General features: G+C 44.5%; 1 protein-coding gene across 1 annotated transcript; it reads right to left on the bottom strand.

The window, feature by feature from the left end:
• Positions 1-1,345: 1,345 nt before the first annotated feature.
• Positions 1,346-25,307, bottom strand: ppap2d (phosphatidic acid phosphatase type 2D). The gene is made up of 6 exons (XM_042307198.1): positions 24,355-25,307; positions 7,222-7,379; positions 6,015-6,301; positions 5,505-5,562; positions 3,801-3,977; positions 1,346-3,129 (listed from the first exon to the last, which is right to left on the bottom strand). Exons 1-6 carry the CDS (start codon positions 24,557-24,559, stop codon positions 3,028-3,030), a joined length of 987 nt encoding a protein of 328 aa, XP_042163132.1. The 5' UTR covers positions 24,560-25,307; the 3' UTR covers positions 1,346-3,027.
• Between the last annotated feature and the right edge of the window lie 508 nt (positions 25,308-25,815).

Here is a 25,815-nt window from a genome sequence, read left to right as displayed (position 1 = left end):
TTACTGAACCTCAGCTTCTCCCTTCATCCTGTTCTCCCGCTACATGCCAGCCCTCCCCTTTCCTCACCTCCATACACACCCATTACTCCTTCCCTTCATTACTGAACCTCAGCTTCTCCCTTCATCCTGTTCTCCCGCTACATGCCAGCCCTCCCCTTTCCTCACCTCCATACACACCCATTACTCCTTCCCTTCATTACTGAACCTCAGCTTCTCCCTTCATCCTGTTCTCCCACTACATGCCAGCCCTCCCCTTTCCTCACCTCCATACACACCCATTACTCCTTCCCTTCATTACTGAACCTCAGCTTCTCCCTTCATCCTGTTCTCCCGCTACATGCCAGCCCTCCCCTTTCCTCACCTCCATACACACCCATTACTGCAGCCTTCCCTTCATTACTGAACCTCAGCTTCTCCCTTCATCCTGTTCTCCCGCTACATGCCAGCCCTCCCCTTTCCTCACCTCCATACACACCCATTACTCCTTCCCTTCATTACTGAACCCCAACTTCTCCCTTCATCCTGTTCTCCCACTGCATGCCAGCCCTCCCCTTTCCTCACCTCCATACACACCCATTACTCCTTCCCTTCATTACTGAACACCAGCTTCTCCCTTCATCCTGTTCTCCCGCTACATGCCAGCCCTCCCCTTTCCTCACCTCCATACACACCCATTACTCCTTCCCTTCATTACTGAACCTCAGCTTCTCCCTTCATCCTGTTCTCCCGCTACATGCCAGCCCTCCCCTTTCCTCACCTCCATACACACCCATTACTCCTTCCCTTCATTACTGAACCTCAGCTTCTCCCTTCATCCTGTTCTCCCGCTACATGCCAGCCCTCCCCTTTCCTCACCTCCATACACACCCATTACTGCAGCCTTCCCTTTCTCTCACTCTGATCTCAGCTGCCTTTTATTCTTCTCACTCAGCCAGGCCTCCACCTCCCCAGCCCACTATCTAGCCAGGCATCGCCATGGCAGCATGATCCCCAAAAAGCCCAGCGCGCTCTGCTGCACTCCAAAAGGATTGAAAGAGAGAGGGAGGTAGAGAAGGGAGGGAGAAAGGAGAGCGGGGTGGTGGAGGGAGAAAGTAGGTGGGTTCTTTCCCAGTCAGAAACTAGAGGTGAAGTCACTTGTGACTTTAGAATTCAATATTTTTTGTTGCTCTCGGTTTCCCCTCTAACTTCTCCTGAACTAAGCTTGAACGTACTTACTGGTCATGTGTGTGTGACGAACAACTGATTCTTTACTCTGTTGAGCATATAAACAGTCAGACGACAAACATTGTTTCTGTGCAGAAAGAAAAAAAGTGTGTGAGACATTAAGGAATATCAGTGGACAATAGGAGGTCAAAAGATTCAACATTCATTTTATTGGTTTGGTTTTTTGAGTACAGTGGTTATTTTCAGCCATTCTGGCATTCACAGAGAAAGAAAAAACACAAAACTGGAAACAAGAAATAGCTTTCTGATAATAGCTCTGGCTCAGTCTAGTCGTTATGACAATAACAACAACTCTGCGTACCTGATCAACAACACAGACACATAACACATAAACGTGAAAAAAAAACTGTCCAAAAATGGCACTAATAATACTTTTGAAATTCTGTGTGGTTTATAAAAAAGACATATCTATTTACATTCAATTTGAATAATTATCATTTGGAAAAAACTAAAACATATACCGTATGAGAGTGACATATTAAGAGAAGTAAAACACTGATTATTCAAACTTGAGATAAAATATATATAATATCAATTATACTATCAGAGTAGGTTCCATTATGTAGTTCAAGTGCTATTAATAGGAATATACAGGGGACCTCTGCCATAGGCAACAGGAGGCAGCCATTTTGGCTCCCCTGTGAGAGTGGCATAACTCAAGGTGCAGCTCAGAGGTCAGGGTAATAGGTCAAAGGTTACAGGGTTCAGTCATAGCTCCGCCTCTGAGACACAGTAATAAGTGGTTAGTACAGAGTACAGACATGGAAAAGCGTGGGAGTGAAGGGGAGGGGACGTAACCTGGGCAAAGCAGATTTCCACCCTATCACTCCTGGGTAACTGAAGTTAAGATACTTGGTTTAATACAAAGTGTTCTCTTTTGTCTTTGTCCATGACATCCTCTATTAGTTGCTGTGTAGTTAGAGGGTGAAGGATGAGAGGGTACTGGTAAAGAGGGCACACGAGGCCAGTGCTCCTTCCTTATTGGTTGCCAGGGTTTGTCACTCCATGCAGCGCTGTTGTTCCATGTAGAGGTCTGAAATAACAGTTCAGTTCTGACTGTCTCGTTTCACACAATGAGACATCCACAGAATTAGAGTCAGGGGTCAGGGGGCATCAATGAGACATCCACAGAATTAGAGTCAGGGGACGTCAATGAGACATCCACAGAATTAGAGTCAGGGGACGTCAAGCTGAAGAAGTGGAGTCCAGCTGATGATGTCATCATCTAGGCTGGTCAGAGGATGACCAACGAAGTGACGACCAATGAAGATCATTTAGAGACACTGACTGACCGTGTGTTTGTGAGAGCTAACCTAATGCACTGCCCACTAACCACCATCACATATAAAACATATTCTACTTAGAACAGGAAAAAAATCATTATTATTAGCAGCTTCATCTACGACTCTCATTTGAAAAATAGAAACATTTGTCGTTTTTCATATACAAAATTTCTGTAAAATTACTATGCATATCTCCATGTGGACGGGTTGTACTCTACAGTGATTTGGTGTGTGTGTGTTAGATGGTAGTGTGTGTTAGTGAGAGAGAGAGAGGTGGCACTACGTGTGCGTGCGTGTCTTGACGTATTCATCAGAACATGTGTGTACTTGCTAGAACGCTCTTTACCTGCTCTACCTCTTATCTCATCCCCCTTCCTTTTCACACACCTTGTCTCCCTCCCTGTCCCTCCATGTGCTGCTCACCTCTGCTATCTGACTGTCTCTCCCTCTCTCTCTCTCTTTCTGTCTTTTCTCCCATCCGTCCAGATAGGTGAGGAGGGGTGTGTTGGGGCAGGTGGTGCTAGCAGACGGTCTGTTGGCTGGACAGGGGGCTCTCCAGAGACATGCTGGTGGGAGACAGTTCTGGACGGTTGTTCTTAAACATGGAGGAAATATAGAAGGCCTGGAGAGACACAGATAAAACAGTGTCTGTCAAACACAGATACATAGAGATGGAACACTGTCCGTCAAACACAGATACATAGAGATGGAACACTGTCCGTCAAACACAGATACATAGAGATGGAACACTGTCCGTCAAACACAGATACATAGAGATGGAACACAGTCCGTCAAACACAGATACATAGAGATGGAACTCTGTCCGTCAAACACAGATACATAGAGATGGAACACTGTCCGTCAAACACAGATACATAGAGATGGAACACAGTCCGTCAAACACAGATACATAGAGATGGAACTCTGTCCGTCAAACACAGATACATAGAGATGGAACACTGTCCGTCAAACACACAAAGGCAACCAAGAGAATCCGTCAAACATAAGACAGATATCCCAACCGCCAGAGAGACTGGTTATACTGCTCAGCCTGACCCAGATGAGATCCCACCATATAGGGACTGAATGAGACAAATACAGATTGTATAGGCAGATAAATACAGATTGTACAGGCAGATGGATAGGACATGATGCCCTGTTATTGTTTAGGCAGGCATGGTTGACATTATTTAATCCTGTAAGCCTGAATGACACAGGAGATCATACATCAACACATTTGTTCCCAATCCCACAGCTCCATAGAGCAGAGGGAGGAGAGAGACAGACACTTACCACCCAGTAGGCGGTGAGGCCTCCCTGGATGAAGCCGGTGATCACGTCGGTGGGGTGGTGGCGGTAGTCAGAGATGCGGCTCAGCCCGGTGTACACGGCTATCATCACCAGCAGGAACTGTAGCAGTGGGCGCAGCAGACGAGCCCCTCGCCATGACAACCGCGCCTGCAGGTAGAACTGGAGAAGGAGAGCAGCGTCACATGATCAGAGCCTTCAAATATGAGAAGTGTGTGTGTGTGTGCAGGCCCTCTCATGCATTTTTGCATGCGTCTGTGTGTGTGCATAAACTGCAGCGTAGTTGGTTATTTCCAGTGATCTGGTCACATGGTACATTAAACACAGTTAACACACACACATCTAGAGGGTGAGGAAGAGGACCTGGCATTTGTCCATCCACACTGGGCTCAGCACCCTAATAAACCTCTCCTCCATCTCATCTTGCCCTCCAAGCCCCATCATTACTACAATAGAGGAGGAGGGTCTGTCAGTCAGGGACCAGACAGAGACTGACTGAGGGGTCAGGGATTAACTGTAGAGATGCATGGTGCTGTTTCTGAGGTGACTGCTGCCAGGCCTGGGCCTGTCACTGGAACATGTGGAACGTATTCCTCCGGAGGGGAGGGGAGCTGGAAGCAGGTGTCAGTCTTCTTGCCCTCCAACCCCAGCAGCTGGCCCAGGGCCCTGGTTGCATGTCGCTGCAGGTCCCATGGATTCTAAAGGACACAGTCAGTCTGCAGTAGTAGTACTAGCTATACGCCAGGAAGCCACAGACGGGATGGAGGGAAGATAGAGGGAGAAGAGAGGGAGAAGAGGAGACAGAATGAAGAATGAGGCCCCTTGTTTTTCTCAGGACACTCAACTGCTCTCAATGCCTCACTCTCTTTCTCTTCCTCTTTCTCTCTGTCCCTTTCTGATGGGGGTGAAGTGGGGGTGAGGAGGGGAGGGGAGGACCCGAGAAATCTATTAACAATGTTTTTGAATGGTGAATCCTCTCCTTTTATCAGATTGAAATTGAATGAGTTTCATATATATTTCCCGTAAATAGTTTTGCGATTATTCTAGTCATATTCCGGACCATTGGAGACTTAATGAAGTGGAGGAATTCCATTTAGAATGTGAATGAATACATTATGGGAACAAATGCTTGAGCCATGATGGGCTTTTGTCTTCCTCTGTCATTTCTCACCCCACAATGTGTTCCTCACCAATGGTCCAGTAGAGAGAGAGAGAGGAGGGGAGTGGGGTTCTCTTGTTGAAAGAAGCCTGTGGATCTCTCAGCAGCCCCCCCCTACATCTCTCCCTCTATTCATGTTCCCTGTGGAAAACTTCCTCCCTCTCCCTTTTCATTTCAGGCAGGACGGCTTTTGAAAAGTTGCCATTCTCAGTTTGCATGTACAGTGTGTGTATGTGAGTGTGTTTGAATGTCTGAGTGTTTATGAGTATGTGTGTGAGTGAGTGTGCACTCCACCTCTACAGGGACAAAGTGTCCAATATCTTCTTTCATAATTACAGTGAAAGTTAAAACTGTCAAAGAACATTCTTTCCTTCCTTCAACTAATCTGTAGTAATCCCAGCTAAAGCAGTTGACTTCAAGTGTATAAACGTTACTTGGCAGGTGTGCTGTTCTTTGTCGCCACAGGCACGTGCAAGTGTGTGTGTGTGTGTGTGTGTGTGTGTGTCTCTCCAATTGCCAGTGACACTTACCGCCAGGTAGAGCATGGTGTACATGGCAAAGGAGGAATGGCCAGAGAAAAAGGACTTCCTGAAAGATAAAGGGATAACAGGGATGTCATTCATTAACCCAGTTATCTAGTGTCAATATTGCTCCATCTCAATCTATGGTAATAAACATACCAATAGTTTCTCACAAAGACAGACTTTCACTTTGACTAGACTAGCAGCGTTTGGGTCTATTCCATCTCAATTCCAGTCAGTGAATGACTTTTCAGGATTGCATAAAAATGGAAAAATCTCATATCCAATCCAACTGACAGGAATTGAGCTCGAATTGAGCCCAACTCTGATACACTGAAGCTTGATTCACATTACAGGACCAACCACAACTGCACAGTGCTAGTTCTGATATTTATTTTCACCTTGTCCTTTCCTGCACGGTTCCAGCAACTATGGTGTGTGTGTGTAACCAGGCCAGCTCAGTTTGGCCAGGCCTGGCCCTATAGTGTGAATAGCGAAGGCGTCTCTCTCGGTACTGACCTGGCCTCCTCCACCATCTTGTGTTTGGGCTGCCTGCAGGTGACCTGGGCCACGTAGGAGCCGGGGACGCAGTTGAGCGAGGCGTATGTCACGTTGCACACCGACAGGAAGTTAGGTCGCAGGCGCCCCACACTCAGCTTGGCCATGTTGGTCAATGATTGGCCCACGCAGCAGCCGAACAGGAAGCTTCCCAGCTCCTTATAGAGGCAGGACACGTAGAGGTTGCGCACGAAGGCCCGCGATTGCACCTCACGGAATCGAACCCGGTAACACTCGCCCAGCGCAATCTGGCCAGGGAAGAAGAGGAGGAACAAGAGTTAGAATCAGTCCTCTTCGTAAAAAAGCTGTGCTAGATACGGTAGAAAAAGGACGCTACACTTTCACAGCGTATTGTAAAAGAGAAGGTTTTTTCAATGACCTGACTAAATAAAGGCTAAATATTGAATGGCTCATAAATACATCTACTTCCAGGTGAACCTCTTGTCTGCTTACAGTGAGTGTGTAAGTGGTGATAGTATGTCATGTGTATATACTCAGTAAGATCCTACAGTGTGTAAGTGGTGATAGTATGTCATGTGTATATACTCAGTAAGATCCTACAGTGTGTAAGTGGTGATAGTATGTCATGTGTATATACTCAGTAAGATCCTACAGTGTGTAAGTGGTGATAGTATGTCATGTGTATATACTCAGTAAGATCCTACAGTGTGTAAGTGGTGATAGTATGTCATGTGTATATACTCAGTAAGATCCTACAGTGTGTAAGTGGTGATAGTATGTCATGTGTATATACTCAGTAAGATCCTACAGTGTGTAAGTGGTGATAGTAAGTCATGTGTGTATACTCAGTAAGATCCTACAGTGTGTAAGTGGTGATAGTAAGTCATGTGTGTATACTCAGTAAGATCCTACAGTGTGTAAGTGGTGATAGTATGTCATGTGTGTATACTCAGTAAGATCCTACAGTGTGTAAGTGGTGATAGTATGTCATGTGTATATACTCAGTAAGATCCTACAGTGTGTAAGTGGTGATAGTATGTCATGTGTATATACTCAGTAAGATCCTACAGTGTGTAAGTGGTGATAGTATGTCATGTGTATATACTCAGTAAGATCCTACAGTGTGTAAGTGGTGATAGTATGTCATGTGTGTATACTCAGTAAGATCCTACAGTGTGTAAGTGGTGTGTCGTGTTGTGTGTCTCACCGTGAGGCCAGTGATGACAATGCCCCCAGTGATGAGCAGTGCGTCAGGGATGGCCTCTCTCTCCAGGTAGGGGTAGGTAATGCTCTGGTCCCCACAGAAGAAACCCCTCCGGTATGGAGTCACCGCCTTCAACTCACACGCAAAGAATGGGATGGAGGCTGGAGAGACAGAGAGAGAAGGGGGGGTTTAGACACAGTTATGAGGGAGATGAAGAGACAGAACAGGAAGAAAATATGAGGTGTGTGTGTGTGTGTGTGTGTGTGTGTGTGTGTGTGTGTGTGTGTGTGTGTGTGTGTGTGTGTGTGTGTGTGTGTGTGTATGTGAGAAAAGAGTAAGAGTGACGCATCGCACAGCGAGCCAAGACAAAGAGGTGTCATTGATCCTTGATCCTGTTTTATATGAGAAGGGTTTAGGAGACAGGATATAGGCCTGGGTGCAATCTGAGGAGGGGGCGGGTCTTAGGCCTGTCAGTCATCCACTGACTGGATTCAAGATCTCCCAAAGTATCTGGCATTCCTTACATACTGGAGCTCCACCAGAGAGGCTGGAGGAGGGGGAGACGAGAGAGAGACAGAGATGACAGTGCAGAATGAAGGATTATTCAGGAGGAGAGGAGACAGAGAGAGTCTATTACACAGAAAATGACAAAGTGGTGAAAGCCAAAGGGTTTTACAGTAAAGTAATAGCCAGGCTACAGTATAGACTATAACGTGACTGCAGAGACCTCCAATAGAAAGGGAATAGAGTAGTCTTTTGTGTCCAATAATAAGGGAAAAGAAATAGTGTAGTGTGGCACAGAGATGCACAAGGAGCGTACAACATTAAACATTAACTACCACTGTATTGGCAGAATATTTATTAAATCAATGTAGTTACACATTACCTTCTTATTTTTATTTCCTGGTTGGCTAACCAATTAAAAGTGTGTGTGTAAGGAAAGCGTAAAGGGTAGTCATGGTCTGTCTTTCTTAAGCAAACAAACCTCGCTGCAACCTGCCCTGCTGCTGGTGAAAGTTCATTGGGTAAAGATTGTGCAACCTCGTTATGATACTGGCACCAGTCACACAGCAGGGAGGATGAAATCAAATCCAAGGCTATATCTGAAATTAAATCTACACCACTACACTCACTCTGAACTTCCAAACTATCCTTCTAGTTCCTCTCTCTGCTCCCCACAGCCCCTCTAGCCCATCATGTAGTCCCCTATCCCATGCCCCCATAGCCCTCTCCCCCATGGAGCAGAGAGAGCATGGGACTAATGATTAACCTCTCTCTCATCATAGAGCCTGGAACTGGAGCGGGCCCAGGCAAACACTGCTGCTGCCAGGAAATCTCAGAGAGACTACGTGACAGGAGGAGAGGACAACACAGGCCATTAGAGACTGTAGATCAACAGTAGCAGACGGGAGAAGGACATGGCTCACTGACCTTCAGTGTGACTTTCTGTGAGTCTACCAGAGTTCAACAGGTTTCAGTCTACCTGCACTATATAACCATGAATACTCTACAGATATATCTCACTCACAGTACCAGTCAGTCAATCATAAATACTACCAAAACAGATCCATACAGCCACCCTTTCACCCCAAGACATACAGTTAAGAACCTACACACACATCAATGTACCTAAGGACCAATATAATTTAGGAATGAAAATGAGTAGTGTAGCATCATTGGCTTATAAGCAGGGTACGGTTACTGCAGTATACAGCAAATGTCTGCTTGTGACCTTTGTTAATACTGGAAGTATGGAAGATTGTCAGAAGACCTTTGCTAATACTGGAAGTTTGTCAGAGATAAAGACCAAACAGACATATCCTCTGGTTAAGAGAAGGCACGGGAGGGCCTGAAAGACGGAGGGAGGGAGGGAGGGAGGGAGGGAGGGAGGGAGGGAGGGAGGGAGGGAGGGAGGGAGGGAGGGAGGGAGGGAGGGAGGGAGGGAGGGAGGGAGGGAGGGAGGGAGGGAGGGAGGGGGAAACACGTTGCAGGCAGATAGCAGAGGCTCTGACGACAGCAGAGAGAGAAGAGCTAGACAGAGGGGAGAGAGCAAGAGAAGAGAGAGATAGTGCAAACATCTCACCTGACCCTGATCTTTGCCTGATCTACTTCTCCTGCCAGAATCACATGCTCCTCATTTCAGACGCATTTAGACCACACACACACGCACACACACACACACACACGGCACACACATAAACACACCATGGCGTGCGACTCCAAGCTGCAGCCCTCTACAGAGCCTCTGACATCACACAAGGGCCTAACTCCAGACCACCGTAGAAAAGCCAGATCTCTCCCAGAGAAGTGAGAGAGAGTGGCTGTCTGGAGTTGGTAAGGACCGAGTACCATGACTCAGTACAAAGACAGAGATGAAGGTAAATGCATCAGGAGGCCTTACTTAGGTACTTAAAGGGATTTTTACCATTTTTCTCATGGTAGTGTGGGTTATGAAAAATGGGTCAACTTTGAGAACCTCCATCTCCTGAATGTTTTGGCATTCAGGTTAAAAAAGTCCCTTTCTGACCACTTCCAACATGGGCAAACATGTATGAAAGGTTTCATTCAAACCAAAAGAGGTGCAGTCAGAAAGGGATTGAAATCATATGGAACGGCCCAGAAGAGAGATGTGGTTCTCTTGACTCAAGCACACACTGACAAGGTCAGGGGCTGAAACCCTGTATAGGTTTTATAGCTTTACTCTAAAAACACATGACATGGTGGTGTCTACGCTTGGGCCATCCACCACAATAGGCTACTTCTTTACCACAATTCTCTCTCTCTCTCTCTGTACTCTCTGGCCAGAGTTACGGTTATAATCAATGTTATTGTGGTTTGTCAGTCTGCTAATGGACAGCGTCTCCATTCCTGCCATAATAAAAGTGTGGGGCTGGCTGGTTGAGGCGTTAGTGCTGGATCCTCTAGTGTGTTTCTCACAGTAATGGGAGCCATCAACCACTCAGTAGGCAAAATATGACCGCGACCCTGTCAATGATGTATTGACCGCTCTGTAAATATGTGTGTGTTGTCATTTCCACATTTGTGTGTTAAAGTCCATAAAGCAGCACATTAGAGCTGCTGCCTATATACATAGGCTTGAAATCATCGGCCACTTTAATAAATGGAACACTAGTCACTTTAATAATGTTTATACATGTTCCATTACTCATCTCATTGATATATACTGCATTCTATTGTACTGTATCTTAGTCTGTACCGCTCTGACATTGCTCGTCCATATATTTATATATTCTTAATTCCATTCCTTTACATAGATGTGTGTGTATTGAAATCGTTAGATATTACTTGTTAGATATTACTGCACTGTCGGAGATAGAAACACAAGCATTTCGCTACACCCGCAATAACATCTGCTAAACACGTGTATGACCAATAACATTTGACTTGATTTGACAGCCTGGGCTCACATGGCCGGGACCCAAAAACGCTCGCTTACAGAGCTCCTCAAAATGCTACTCTCAAACAACACAGTCCACACAAAAAAGAGGCCAGTTTGCCACATACCAACATCAATCCACAAAACACATCTTATACAAACTTCCCAAACACACATCACTGTGAAACCATGGAGAACACACAGAACACATATGTGATATGTTCTGCAGCAGAACACACACTGTCAACCGAGCCTGCACCTATACAACCTCAGAGGTCTGAGAGGTCTCAGCCAGTCCCAGTAAAGTTCCAGTCTTTACACTGGGATTTACACCGTCTCTAAACGCTTTCACAAGAAGATGCAAAAGACACTCCAGAGCCCCTCACCTCATCTGTCAGGCAGCTGTGAGCAAACCGCTGCACCTGGCCAAGAGCAGCCTCAGAGGACACAGCAGCAGAGCAGAGTGGAGCAGCGAGAGAGGGAGAGAGAGAGAAACACTAACATAGACCCACACACACACGGGCCAAATGTGCTGTTGGACGGAGTTGGAATGCTTTCAAATAGTCAAAGGGAGAGACAGAGAGGGAGGAGAAACAGGAAGAGAGAGAGGGCGAGGGAATGGGAGGAGAGGGGATATGTGCCCCACTCTTCAGAAACTCTTCTGGTTCTAATTTACACTTCTATGACCACAGCCCAGAATGAGCTCACTGTGAGAAGAGAACAACAACACAGAGAAAAACAGAAGAGAATAAAGACAGAGAGAGAGAGAGCAGAGAGCAGGAGGGTGGAGGAGGGGGCAGATGTTACGTGTTAGTTATTATGTGTGTTATTTATGCAGATGCTTTGAGGGCATATTACTCATAATGAGTACCAGTCAATAAAACAGTGTCAAACTCAAAAGACTGGAAAACATGGTTAGAGGGGGTACGGAAAATTGACAAACAGAGAAAGGGAGAGAGAGGGGGATGGATAAGGGGTTGGGGGGGGCGAGAGAGAGGGAGAGAGAGGGGGATGGATAAGGGGTTGGGGGCTCTAGAGAGGGAGAGAGAGGGGGATGGATAAGGGGTTGGGGGGCTCTAGAGAGGGAGAGAGAGATTGAGAATTGAGAGATGTGGTGAAGTGTTTCACAGACGGAGACGATTAGCGGTGGTTCTGGAATGTGAGGGTCAGAGAACTGGGCTCTGTTGGGACCTGCTCTGTAAACAGGACCTCGCCTCGTCCAGCAGAATACCCCCAGAACACACACACACAAACCCCACTTGCACACACAAACAACCCACAAAACACCACATGGACTAACACGCAACCAAACAAGCCACATAAAAACCCAAACTACCCACAAAAACCTCAACCAACCATAGCTAACCAAATAAACCACCCTGGAGCCAAAGAAACCACAGCAAACTAAACAACCCATAGACAGGCACTGAACAAACACACAGACAGACCCAAACTAACAGCTTCACCAAACAGTACTAGTATATTATTAACACATGAATATCAATACTAGACTGTGACATAGCCTACTACTCAACAGGGCATCAACCAACATTTTAGGTGACAGTCACTATATAGTATACCATGGGTGCTGAGTGACCAGTGACCACTGGATCTCTTGAGGGGTGAACACACACTGTCCTGGGCAGGGGAGGGGACAGTCACTGGGGAAGAGAGGAGAACGCTCCCCTACTACCCTCCAGGGGTGGTCTGTCTCTCTTCAGCCAGGCAGGCCTCTAGGGCCAGTGCCAGGGCCTCTGGTCCTCAACCTCAGGTCTAAGCTGCTTGTTTATCCAGAAGTCAATCTACTGCTACTGATGTAGTGAATCATCACATAGAGAGGTGCTGTTACTCTAACTTTAGTAAACCCTGCTGTAATCCCTAATAATAGCATTGTAACTGGTGTAGTGAATCATTACATAGAGGTGCTGTTACTCTAACTTTAGTAAACCCTGCTGTAATCCCTAATAATAGCATTGTAACTGGTGTAGTGAATCATTACATAGAGGTGCTGTTACTCTAACTTTAGTAAACTCTGCTGTAATCCCTAATAATAGCATTGTAACTGGTGTAGTGAATCATCACATAGAGAAGTGCTGTTACTCTAACTTTAGTAAACCCTGCTGTAATCCCTAATAATACCATTGTAACTGGTAGATGTGTCTACTATACAGAGCTGGACTTCTATTCCCCGAAGACTGTTCTTAGACAATGTGTCCTGGCCACAACATAGTGTGTATGTCTATCTGTGTTGAGTCAGTGAGAGTCGCAGAGTAGGACCAGTCGTCTTTTGTGTTTCACCTGACATTTAAGGACAAAGAGTCTTTGTATAAAATAGTAGTTGGGTGTGCAACACACACACGGACACACACACAGACACACACGGACACACACCCACTATACAGGGGTGAGCCTGGTAAGCCTCAGACAGGAGATGAAGTCATTGGCACCTGGGCTGTGATTATGACTAGTAAACCACCATCCTCCTGATTAGAGTGACTGTGTGTGTGTGTGTGTGTGTGTGTGTGTGTGTACGCCCTGCTCGAATATGTATGTGGATGAGCACTACAGTGTCCTTTCTCCCAGCTTATACTTGTTGGGCTGATCCAGGTGGTACAGGATAGGGGGGGGTATCTCTATCCTAAATTGTCTGGATTGTTCTAACTGGGTGCACTGTTCACTGTTTTGTCTGCCATGATGCCTACACAAAAATACTGATCATCAAGGGACAAAGCCTGGGAAACAAAAACAGCCCAACGGCATCTCACTGGCTATCTGATATCAGCAGCATCTGCTGCAGCTGGACTCACATACACACACAACCAGAATGTTATTTACTACACACATAATCACTAACATTATCACTCGATACACGGTCTATCTGTCCCACGAAACAACAGAGCTAACTCAAAAAACAAATCAGGAGGAAGAGATGAAAGCCTACTTCCAATTTCCAAGCCTCTGAACCCCCCTCCCTCCCACCCACTATCGGTAGTGCTGTCTCTAGTTTCCAGGCTGTGTAACTGTTACTGTAGCTGTCGTCAGGTCCAGACACGCTTCCCCCTAGCCTCTCTGTTCTAACCCCACTCCCCTGACTTGTTCCTGCAGCACTGCAGCCGTGCTCTGGAGCTAAGGGTATGTGTGGCGAGGGATGGCTGACAGAGAGTAGGGGAACATAAAGGGGCCTGCCTGCCTGGCGGTCTCGGTGGTATGTATGTAAAGGGGTTTGGTGGTCTGTGGCATAGCGTGAAGGTAAGGGTGTGTGTGGTTCAGGCTGGGTGGCTGGAGAGGCGGCTGTCTGTCTGCAGTGTGACAGTAAGGGTGGGGGGAGTGCTCTGTCTGCTTGTCTGTGGTATATGATATGTGCAGTGAGGACTGTGCTGTCAGACTGTTTGGTTTAGTGGTTTGTCTGTGGTTGGAAGAGCTTCAGACAGCCAGACAGAAGAGGGTTGGGGCTGAGGTGGATAAAGGAGGATCCGGCAGGTAAGATGTGTCAGGAGGATAGGATGATGGGGTAGATAGGGGGCCATGCTGGGAAGGCACCAGGAGGGGGGCTGTCTGAAAGCCAACATGGAGGAGCAGGGGGTAGAAGGAGGACTCATTTGTTTTGACAGACAGGGAATGGAGGGTTGAGGGGGAACCAGAGACGGCAAACCGACACACAAGGCTTTACCCTTCATTCTTAACACCGATTATATGGAAAAACTCACTTCACCAAAGGGAGAATAGGGAGAATTTGTAGCAATTTGGGTGTGGGAGATACCCCAAGCTGACCTCTGACCACTACAGTGGATCTTTACCTACAGAGGAGATAGCCACTGCTCCCACTCCCCACCCAGCCGGGGGCTGTTTCAGGCCAATGGGCGTGACCAACCCATCGATGAGGCTGAATTTCTGAATTTTATTTAGAGGCTCCTATCTAGGCAGTGTAGAGAATTGTTTGTAGTTTTAAAGGTATAGCTAATTCCGTGTTCTTTTGCTTAAACATAATAGCAAAATCAATACTGATAAATTAATGTTTTGGGAATTTTCTATTCTCCATGACTGTCTTCCTTTCATTTTGGTGATTGTTAGTTCTCAAAGATTACAGTACCGTAAAACTTCAATTAAAAGCAGTCTCAAATAGCCACCCTTCCCTTTTAATAGCCGGGCAGCGGCACACATTTCAGCAAATAAATGCCAGTCTCAAAGAAACGGTGGGTCTAAATTAATTGTTTACCATGAAGGTTACCATGAATTACCATACATTTTTAAGCAGTTTAATGTTTGATTCGTTACATTAAATAATTCAGTTAACGACTCAAAAAAATTATGGCAACTATCTTTTTTTAAATCGCCATTAAGAATCTTCTAGCCATTTGCTGCCTCCCTGTCAAGGAAAAGGTTGGGGTTTTTTTGAGAGAGAGAGAGCGAGAGAGAGAGCGAGAGAGAGAGAGAGAGAGAGCGATAGAGAGAGAGGCATTCTATGATAAAAGAAATGTGACAGTGAAGGAAATTAAGAAAATTATTACGATTCTGGAAGTAAATAAACTATTTAGTAAACAATTAACTATGCAAATTAGCAAAAGCTGTGTCAAATTACAGATATAGACACCTGACTCAAATAGAAGCCTCTCTCTAATACATTTTACGGTATTTTAAAATATATAGGTCCATTGTCTTTTCTACTTACTTTATATGTGGCGTTAGTCATTTAAGTATACACTGAAAGCGTTTTTCCAACCAGATAATAATAATTTTTTATTTACACTATTTGGACCGAAAAAAAACACTTATGCGGCCCCCCCAGACAACAGAAAGAGGAAAAAACACTTATGCGGCCCCCCCAGACAACAGAAAGAGGAAAAAACACTTATGCGGCCCCCCAGACGACAGAAAGAGGAAAAAAAACACTTATGCGGCCCCCAGACAACAGAAAGAGGAAAAAACACTTATGCGGCCCCCAGACAACAGAAAGAGGAAAAAACACTTATGCGGCCCCCCAGACAACAGAAAGAGGAAAAAACACTTATGCGGCCCCCAGACGACAGAAAGAGGAAAAAACACTTATGCGGCCCCCCAGACAACAGAAAGAGGAAAAAACACTTATGCGGCCCCCCAGACAACAGAAAGAGGAAAAAACACTTATGCGGCCCCCAGACAACAGAAAGAGGAAAAAACACTTATGCGGCCCCCCAGACGACAGAAAGAGGAAAAAACACTTATGCGGCCCCCAGACAACAGAAAGAGGAAAAAACACTTATACGGCCCCCCAGACAACAGAAAGAGGAAAAAACACTTATGCGGCCCCCCAGACGACAGAAAGAGGAAAAAACACTTATGCGGCCCCCCAGACGACAGAAAGAGGAAAAAACACTTATGCGGCCCCCAGATGACAGAAAGAGGAAAAAACACTTATGCGGCCCCCAGATGACAGAAAGAGGAAAAAACACTTATGCGGCCCCCAGACGACAGAAAGAGGAAAAAACACTTATGCGGCCCCCAGACAACAGAAAGAGGAAAAAACACTTATGCGGCCCCCCAGACGACAGAAAGAGGAAAAAACACTTATGCGGCCCCCCAGACGACAGAAAGAGGAAAAAACACTTATGCGGCCCCCAGACGACAGAAAGAGGAAAAAACACTTATGCGGCCCCCAGACGACAGAAAGAGGGAAAAACACTTATGCGGCCCCCAGATGACAGAAAGAGGAAAAAACACTTATGCGGCCCCCCCAGACGACAGAAAGAGGAAAAAACACTTATGAACTGAACATAACAGTATGTCAGTTGAAGGGAGGACAGTAGCAGGTGACCCATCTGTGGTTTGTGACTACTATGATTTCCCATTGTAGTCAATTCAATTGCAGTAATTCCATTACCGATTTTCCAGTAATTCAATTACCAATTTGGTAACAGAATTACGAGTTTTAATCACTTAATAATGAATAAATTTGATATCAGTAAAAACACTATAACTAACTGGAAGGTCTACCTTTACCTATTACTTCTGTGAACTTTCATTATCCTCAGTCCTCATGAGGGAGAGAAATGTGAAAATATCTGAAAGATAATGTGTGTTTTTTATAACGGAATTACAAGGCACAAGGCAATGTTTCTTAAACTTACTGGAGGCAAATAATTTCTCCAAAACTAAATATAAGTGCTGATATTAGTTGGCAGGGGTCTTTACTTACAATACAACTTACAATATTACAATATGGATGCATTTCTAATACCTTGTCAGACTTTTCCTGCTAGATGTTGTCTAAGACCCTTTTCCCATCTGTTTGACCACAAATCAAAGTCTTTGCTTATTCCTCATTTTTAGGATGGAAAATAATTGGAAAATGTATATATTCCTTAATTTCTCAAAAATAGACTCTTAGTTTTGATTTGACATGCTCCTATGAACTTAACATGTTGGTGCTCATGGCTCCTTTTAGATGGAAATGTCCTATAGCAACTGGGGAAAGAGTAGCATCACTTTTTCCTTCAGCTAATCGTTTGATTGGGTTTCTTTTATTGGAAGCTGCATCTGTCAACATCAGAATACTGCCATGTTCCCATGTAATGACTTCATCATGTATTCCATTAGGGCTAAAAACATTGAGTAAAAATGCATCAGTGAATTTGTAAACAGAGGCACATGCACACAAGCGCACACTGTTCAACATGACCATGCAAGAGCACTAAAAACACACAGACAAACTCACACGCATGGTTACACACACAGGCCCAGAGCGAGAGGACTGCTTAAAATATTCCTGACACAGTGGCATGCTGCAGCATGCTGGCCCTCTCACTGTCTCACTCCACAGCTTTCCCTGCCAGCTGAACAGAAACACAAGCCCACTTACACAAACATATTGTATGCCCAAGAAAACACATGCACACGCACGCTTCACCACACGTCATCCCCTCTTCTGGACACCTTCCATCCCAAAATGGTTGAAGCACGAAGAAGAAAGAGCAGGAAAGCGAGTGGAGAAAAGCAGGAAAGAAGTGGACCTTTAAACTCGCTCTGAGGTTAATGCTATCTCTACCCTAAACCCTATCCTTATCTAACCCTAACCATAACCCTTACCTAACCCTAACCCTTTTAAATGTAAACTTCAATGGGGGGTATGGACGTCCCAAGGATCCCAGATAACAAGGACCCCTTCTCTGATCACTCCGGGAGATACAGGCCATCCTCTCTTGCGAGCTACCTCACGTCTTCTTACCCTCCTACACACAGACACACACACTCAGTCCAACACACTACCAGTAATCGTCTCTGTGGTGTTTACCGGTCACTGTCTCTCAGGGAGAGCTTAAAAACTTATTCGAGCTAGGGGGCGGTATTCGGAAGTTTGGATGAATGAGGTGCCCAAAGTAAACTGCCTGTTACTCAGGCCCAGAAGCTAGGATATGCATATAATTGGTAGTATTGGATAGAAAACACTTGAAAGTTTCCAAAACTGTTAAAATAATGTCCGTGAGTATAACAGAACTGATATGGCAGGTGAAAACCCGAGGACAATCCATCCAGAATTTTATTTTTTTCAGCTCACCCCTGATTACTATGGCTGTCAATGGAAATATAAAATGAATACCTCCCAGATTGCAGTTCATAGGGATTCCACTAGATGTCAACAGTCTTTAGAAAGAGTTTCAGGCTTGGTTTTTGAAAAATAAGCTAGAATTTGTAGTTTTATTAAGTGGCTCCCATTTTGGCTGTAGCGTTTGTTGCACGTTCGGGTGATTGCGCATACTTCGTTATTTATCTCCGATAATGGTCTCCGGTATTCTCCGTCTTAAATTGTATTGTTTATTTACATATTAGGGAACCTGAGGATTGATTAGGAACGTTGTTTGATATGTTTGGAAGAAGTTTATTGGTAATTTACGGGATTCATTTGTATGCATTTTGAACGAGGGAAACCGATGGATTACTGAGTCAAGCGCGCCAATGAAACTGACTTTTAGGGGATATAAAGAAGGACTTTATTGATCAAAAGGACCATTTGTTATGTATCTGGGACCCTTAATATGACGATTTTTGTCATTTGAATTTCGCGCACTGCAATTACACCGGATGTTGTCGAGGTGAGACGCTAGCCTCCCAATGATCCGTAAGAAGTTTTAAGTGCTGTTCAAAAACATTTGAACCAGCCTAGTTGAGGCAGTTAAAATCTATTCTCTAATTTTGCTATTGATTTGGTTCTAATTTCATCTATGAATCTTTATCCTGAGCAAATATGAATGACTGCGTGGTCACTGTAATTGATGGTTTTCACAAACCACTTAAGGCTTCAGATCCCCTTCCAATTACTTTTAAGGTCCCAAATAACTGTGATGACAGTGGTGAGGACCACAGGTGACACAGGTGAGGACCACCTGTGCCGGAGAGAGACAGGCAGCCATACGGGAGGCAGGAAGAAAAGCAGGAAATAAGTGGACCAGACTTGTCTCAGCCTGCCCACAGGTACGTCAATGACTGACCCCTCACCTCTGACCCTGCCTATGCTGCTGGATGCCGTGTCTCTAGCATAGCATGGCCACAGAACATGGACTCTGTTCAGACCTGAGCTCCTCTTTTGAAAGCTCAATAATGCGTGCAGGAGGAATGCACACACACAGATTGAGACATCCGTATGCTTGAGAGACATACTGACACAGTAGAAAAATGCTCTCTCTGTGAAACATCAATCATCCCACTTAGACATATTTTTGATCTGGGGGACAGTATTACCTGGTCACACACACACACACACACACGGTCACACACACGGTCACACACATACGTATTTAAGTCAAAGCCAAAGTGAAAGCCTTCATTATGAATTGATCCTGGTTTTAGACTCTGATTAACAGTCATTCATAATGCCATACCACCGTGTTAATAACAGTCATTCATAATGCCATACCACCGTGTTAATAACAGTCATTCATAATGCCATACCACCGTGTTAATAACAGTCATTCATAATGCCATACCACTGTGTTAATAACAGTCATTCATAATGCCATACCACAGTGTTAATAACAGTCATTCATAATGCCATACCACCGTGTTAATAACAGTCATTCATAATGCCATACCACCGTGTTAATAACAGTCATTCATAATGCCATACCACCGTGTTAATAACAGTCATTCGTAATGCCATACCACCGTGTTAATAACATGCATTCATAATGCCATACCACCGTGTTAATAACAGTCATTCATAATGCCATACCACCGTGTTAATAACAGTCATTCATAATGCCATACCACCGTGTTAATAACAGTCATTCGTAATGCCATACCACCGTGTTAACATGTTTACTTCACTGCAGTAAAGTACTGTCTGAGACAGAAGGGACCACTGAGCAAAGTGGATTCCCTCATAACTTATAAGGCCATTAGAATGCGATGCCTTGGGGTAATTCCAGAGTGACAGTAATAAATGAGTCCCTTGACGGGGCAGATAACGAGGGTCAACAGCCTGAGGAATCTGCTGCTGACATTTAGGGAAATTAGGTTGAAACTCCGAGACACGAAATACTGTTGGAGAGGAGACAGAGACAACTGGAGACACGACATACTGTTGGAAAGGAGACAGAGACAACTAGAGACACGACATACTGTTGGAGAGGAGACAGAGACCACTGGAGACACGACATACTGTTAGAGAGGAGACAGAGACAACTAGAGACACGACATACTGTTGGAGAGGAGACAGAGACAACTAGAGACACGACATACTGTTGGAGAGGAGACAGAGACAACTGGAGACACAACATACTGTTGGAGAGGAGACAGAGACAACTAGAGACACGACATACTGTTGGAGAGGAGACAGAGACAACTAGAGACACGACATACTGTTGGAGAGGAGACAGAGACAACTGGAGACACAACATACTGTTGGAGAGGAGACAGAGACAACTAGAGACACGACATACTGTTGGAGAGGAGACAGAGACAACTAGAGACACGACATACTGTTGGAGAGGAGACAGAGACAACTAGAGACACGACATACTGTTGGAGAGGAGACAGAGACAACTGGAGACACGACATACTGTTGGAGAGGAGACAGAGACAACTAGAGACACGACATACTGTTGGAGAGGAGACAGAGACAACTAGAGACACGACATACTGTTGGAGAGGAGACAGAGACAACTGGAGACACGACATACTGTTGGAGAGGAGACAGAGACAACTAGAGACACGACATACTGTTGGAGAGGAGACAGAGACAACTAGAGACACGACATACTGTTGGAGAGGAGACAGAGACAACTGGAGACACGACATACTGTTGGAGAGGAGACAGAGACAACTAGAGACACGACATACTGTTGGAGAGGAGACAGAGACAACTAGAGACACGACATACTGTTGGAGAGGAGACAGAGACAACTGGAGACACAACATACTGTTAGAGAGGAGACAGAGACAACTAGAGACACGACATACTGTTGGAGAGGAGACAGAGACAACTAGAGACACGACATACTGTTGGAGAGGAGACAGAGACAACTGGAGACACAACATACTGTTGGAGAGGAGACAGAGACAACTAGAGACACGACATACTGTTGGAGAGGAGACAGAGACAACTGGAGACACGACATACTGTTGGAGAGGAGACAGAGACAACTAGAGACACGACATACTGTTGGAGAGGAGACAGAGACAACTAGAGACACGACATACTGTTGGAGAGGAGACAGAGACAACTAGAGACACGACATACTGTTGGAGAGGAGACAGAGACAACTAGAGACACGACATACTGTTGGAGAGGAGACAGAGACAACTAGAGACACGACATACTGTTGGAGAGGAGACAGAGACAACTAGAGACAAGGCATACCGTTAATTCACAATATAGCTGATGATAGTGACGACAATCATATCTATCAAGAAAGAACCAAAAGTACATTTATATTTTAATTTATTTTATTTCACCTTTATTTAACTAGGCAAGTTATTTAAGAACAAATTCTTATTTACAATGACGGCCTACCAAAAGGCAAAATACCTCCTGCAGGGACGGGGGCTGGGATTTTTTAAATAAATAAATAAATCATAAATAACATATGAATATAGGACAAACATTACGACAAGAGCGACAACACAACACTACATAAAGACAGACATAAGACAACAACATAGCTAGGCAGCAACACATGACAACAGCATGGTAGCAACACAACATGGTAGCAGCACAAAACATGGTACAAACATTATTGGGCAGACAACAGCACAAAGGGCAAGAAGGTAGAGACAACAATACTAGAGACAACATCACACAAATCAGCCACAACTGTCAGTAAGAGTGTCCATGATTGAGTCTTTGAATGAAGAGATTGAGATAAACTGTCCAGTTTGAGTGTTTGTTGCAGCTCGTTCCAGTCGCTAGCTGCAGCGAACTGAAAAGACAAGCGACCCAGGGATGTGTGTGCTTTGGGGACCTTTAACAGAATGTGACTGGCAGAACAGGTGTTGTATGTGGAGGATGAGGGGTGCAGTAGATATCTCAGATAGGGGGGTGTGAGGCCTAAGAGGGTTTTATAAATAAGCATCAACCAGTGGAAAAGAACATCTAGCCGCTCGAGAGCACCCTTACCTGCTGATCTGTAAATGATGTCTCTGTGTTCAGAACAAGGTGTTCAGAACAAGGTTAAGGGTAGAGAAAGCTTGTTGGACACTAAGAAAGCTTTGTTGTAGAGCATTTAACACAAAATCTGGGGAGGGGCCAGCTGAGTACAAGACTGTATCATCTACATATAAATGGATGAGAGAGCTTCCTACTGCCTACTTGCTACTAAATTAACAAGGCTGATGCCAGAAGAGGATGATGCCAGAGGTGATGGTGGTGAATGGAGGAAGAGGATGATGCCAGAGGTGATGGTGGTGAATGGGGGAAGATGATGATACCAGAGATAATGGTGGTGAATTGTGGAAGATGATGACAAGCATGCCATGCTGCCCTTTGTCTTGAGAGACTTTAAAAAGACACTTTCTAAATCTTTCACTTCCTCTCACTCATGTTCTTTCAAGCATGCAACCCGGTGATTGAGTCAATACTAGTGTTGCAATGCAACCAGCAGTCAGGGATAAGGAAAGTCAACACCAGCCCACATGTTCTCATTAGGCTGAGCTACGAAAAACTGAAAAAGTATATTTCCTTCCCATCTTCTGACTCTGGGCCAGTCAGTCTCCGTCTGGCACTTACCAGACACTTCCTAAACACTTGATGAGTGTCAAGCATGCTACCTAGCAGAGGAGGAGGCAATAGCATACCTGCAGGCAAGGAGAAATAACAGGCTGTACGGTGAGAGTGAACCTGTCTGTCAGTGTGTCTGTCTGGGAAGCAACAGGCAGCTCGTAACCGCCAACGGTGCTCTGGCAGACCTGTCTGTCTGCCTGGACGGGTTCCGCCTTATAGTCCTGTTTGTGGCATGTTAACAAATTCAAAACAAACCACTCTTCCCTGCTTTCACTTAGTGCTAGCACCAGAGAGGCTGATCAACACCCCACTCCCCCATTTCATTTCAGGGGTGTAGTTAGGCACACAATTGTGTTTCACTCATGTTAGTTGAGGAGTAACCAATGATAACTACCACAGAGTAGCAACCCATTAGTCCCTCTGTGTTTGTGAGTGATTGTCAGATTGCCTCATGTTCCACATTATGGCTTATCAATGCTAACCCTATCAGCATTCAAACTGTATCCGGGCCATTATCCGATGCTTTATTGAATTATATAATAGCCTCCTAAATTGGCAGAATAACTTTGTTGCACACATTAGAGATATTGTTGCCAAGTACCACAACTCGTCCATGGAGTTGAGTGCAGACTAGAGTTCCTTAAATGAATCTCTGACTCATTATCATGTACCTATGTTTGTCCTCTGTTGTTGCGTGCCTTTCTTTGTTTGCTGAAATAAAAAAATAAAAAATAAAATGAAACGTTATTCAAATACAACCACTGACTGTTTCCTCATTGTTGGTGCTCTAAGTTGGCAACTCAGCCGCGAATGCCAATTGCATCTCAACAAGGAAAACATCGGTGGTTGTATTTGATTCACGTTTTATAAAAAGAAATATGGATTTCAGCAAAGAAATGCACGCAACAAAGGACAAACATAGGTGGACCTACAAGGTAAGTAACGAGGCATAGCGACTAGAAGGAGTTGGAGGTTCAATTCAAAAGCTCTAGAATCTGCTCAACTCAGTGGAGTTTAGATACTTGGCGAGGGATAATGCTGTAGTGAAGTGAAGCAAGGCAAACAATGAACAAGTGTAATTTTGGCATTAGAACACAAGCAGGGAAGGGGTTGCAACGTGTTTTATTCTAATGTTGCTGAATTGGCTTTTGAAAGGACTTATTCTTGTATTGTGACCTGTTGAACTGCTAGACCTGTTGCACTTTGCCGTTGATTCTTCTCCTTAACTAATTGTGCTAATAAATGTAACGTTAATGCGTTTAATTAAATGGTCATCTATCATCACTTGGACAACATGTGAGAGTGAGCCGTCCTAGATTTATGTGCAATAAATGCCCATTCTGTGGCATGCATACTATTAATTATATTCATGTTAATGATATTGACCTCTGCATATTTCCTCGGAAATAAGATGGAAATACTGAGACAGGCTAAGAATTAAATTAATGCAAAGCAGACAAGCATGTCATGTTGCTACGTTGAGATTCAGTCAAATAAAATGGGTAAACGGGTGAAATAATATGCAAAGGGGGTTCACCATAATTCTTACCTACAAACAGACAGAAAACATCCAAGCCGACCAGCATCTTTCTCTTGGTACAGAGTGAACTGTCTGCAGGTTCTGCAAGGATGTGATTCTTCCCAGAGCCGTTTTCCTTCATCGCCTCCCCGGCTCCCCCGTTGTCGGCTAAACGTTGCTGAAGCTCAGCGTCCCGAGGAAGAGTACTAGTGTGTGTCGAGTTGAACTTTTGCATGTTGTCTCGTGTTTAAAATACAACGTTGATGTTGTCTTGTTGCGGTTTACTGACAGTAACATTAAGTATCCCAAAGGTGAACATTCAGTCCGTCCAACGTTGAAAAATACAAATTAATGATGGCTGACTAACTTTAGCTAGCTAGCTGTTATTGACAACCATGTCCAACAACCACAAGTTAAACTTGACAGGTATCAAACCGTTAGCAACAAGCTTATCTGTGAAATGTAAGACAAATTCGACGACAGCGTAAAGAAGAGTAAAGATAAACTGAACGAGAAGTGTTCTTGCTAGTCTAGCAAAGCTGGCAGTTCACTGAGGTGTTGCGAGCTAAAGCGCTCACTGTCCCACTGTATCGTGTTTGTTCAAAGTCTTCAACTACTGTAGCTGGCTAGCCACGTTACATCATGATACGTTACCCTAAAACCAACTAAATCAATATTTTAAAAGAATAACTTGCAGAACACGCATTGCTCAATTCGTCTGTCAACTTTCAAACTTGCCCATATGCCATTCATTCAACTATTCCAAATGCTCTCTCCATGTGGACTATTTTCTGTTGAGTCCTCCTGTTCCCTCGCATTTTGTCCCTCCCCAAAACTAGGCAGACCCCCAGGAGTTTGTTTTGCAAAATGTTTATATCTCCTTTGCTCCAGTCGCACCCTCTGACAACCCACCCCCACTTGTTAGTTAAATACAGTAGTTAACCAAATAGCTACCCGGACTATCTGCATTGACCATTTTTGCACTAACTGACTCAACTCTTACACTGCTGCTACTGTTTACTATCTGTCACTTTATGTACAGTACATATCCACCTCAATTACCTCGCACAAGTACCCTGCACATCGACTCGGTACTGGTATCACTTGTATATTGCCAAATTATCGTTACTCATTGCGTATCTATTATTATGTGTTTTACTTTTCTATTATTTCTCTATTTTCTTTAACTCTGCATTGTAGGGAAGGGCCTGTAAGTAATCATTTCACTGCTAGGGCACACCTGTTGTTTACGAAGCATGTGACGAATAAAATGTAATTATCTAACTTTTTTGTTTTACACTAATAGCTTTGTTTGTTTTATTTGTTAACATCTATGTTAAGCTAGAATCAATACTATATTTGAGAGAGAATTAAGAGTATAGAGAAATATATAAATGTTTATTTAATTGCATTAATTTTTATTTCAGTGTGCTTTCATGAACTGTGGTATGTGTATTAAATTAGGTTAGTAATCAAATGTAATTGTATTTG

The sequence above is a fragment of the Oncorhynchus tshawytscha genome, linkage group LG27, assembly GCF_018296145.1.
Source record: "Oncorhynchus tshawytscha isolate Ot180627B linkage group LG27, Otsh_v2.0, whole genome shotgun sequence".
In the NCBI taxonomy this organism is placed as follows: Eukaryota; Metazoa; Chordata; class Actinopteri; order Salmoniformes; family Salmonidae; genus Oncorhynchus; species Oncorhynchus tshawytscha.
The sequence above is the reverse complement of the archived record's forward strand: the minus strand, read 5'-3'. Positions and strand labels throughout refer to the sequence as shown.

Coding starts and splice junctions, on each gene's coding strand:
- ppap2d (XM_042307198.1), bottom strand. CDS start 24,559: ATGCAAAAGTTCAACTCGACACACACTAGTACTCTTCCTCGGGACGCT. Junction 7,380..24,354: donor TGTTTTCTGTCTGTTTGTAG/GTAAGAATTATG, acceptor CTGTCTCTCCAG/CCTCCATCCCATTCTTTGCG. Junction 6,302..7,221: donor TTGTCATCACTGGCCTCACG/GTGAGACACACA, acceptor TTCCCTGGCCAG/ATTGCGCTGGGCGAGTGTTA.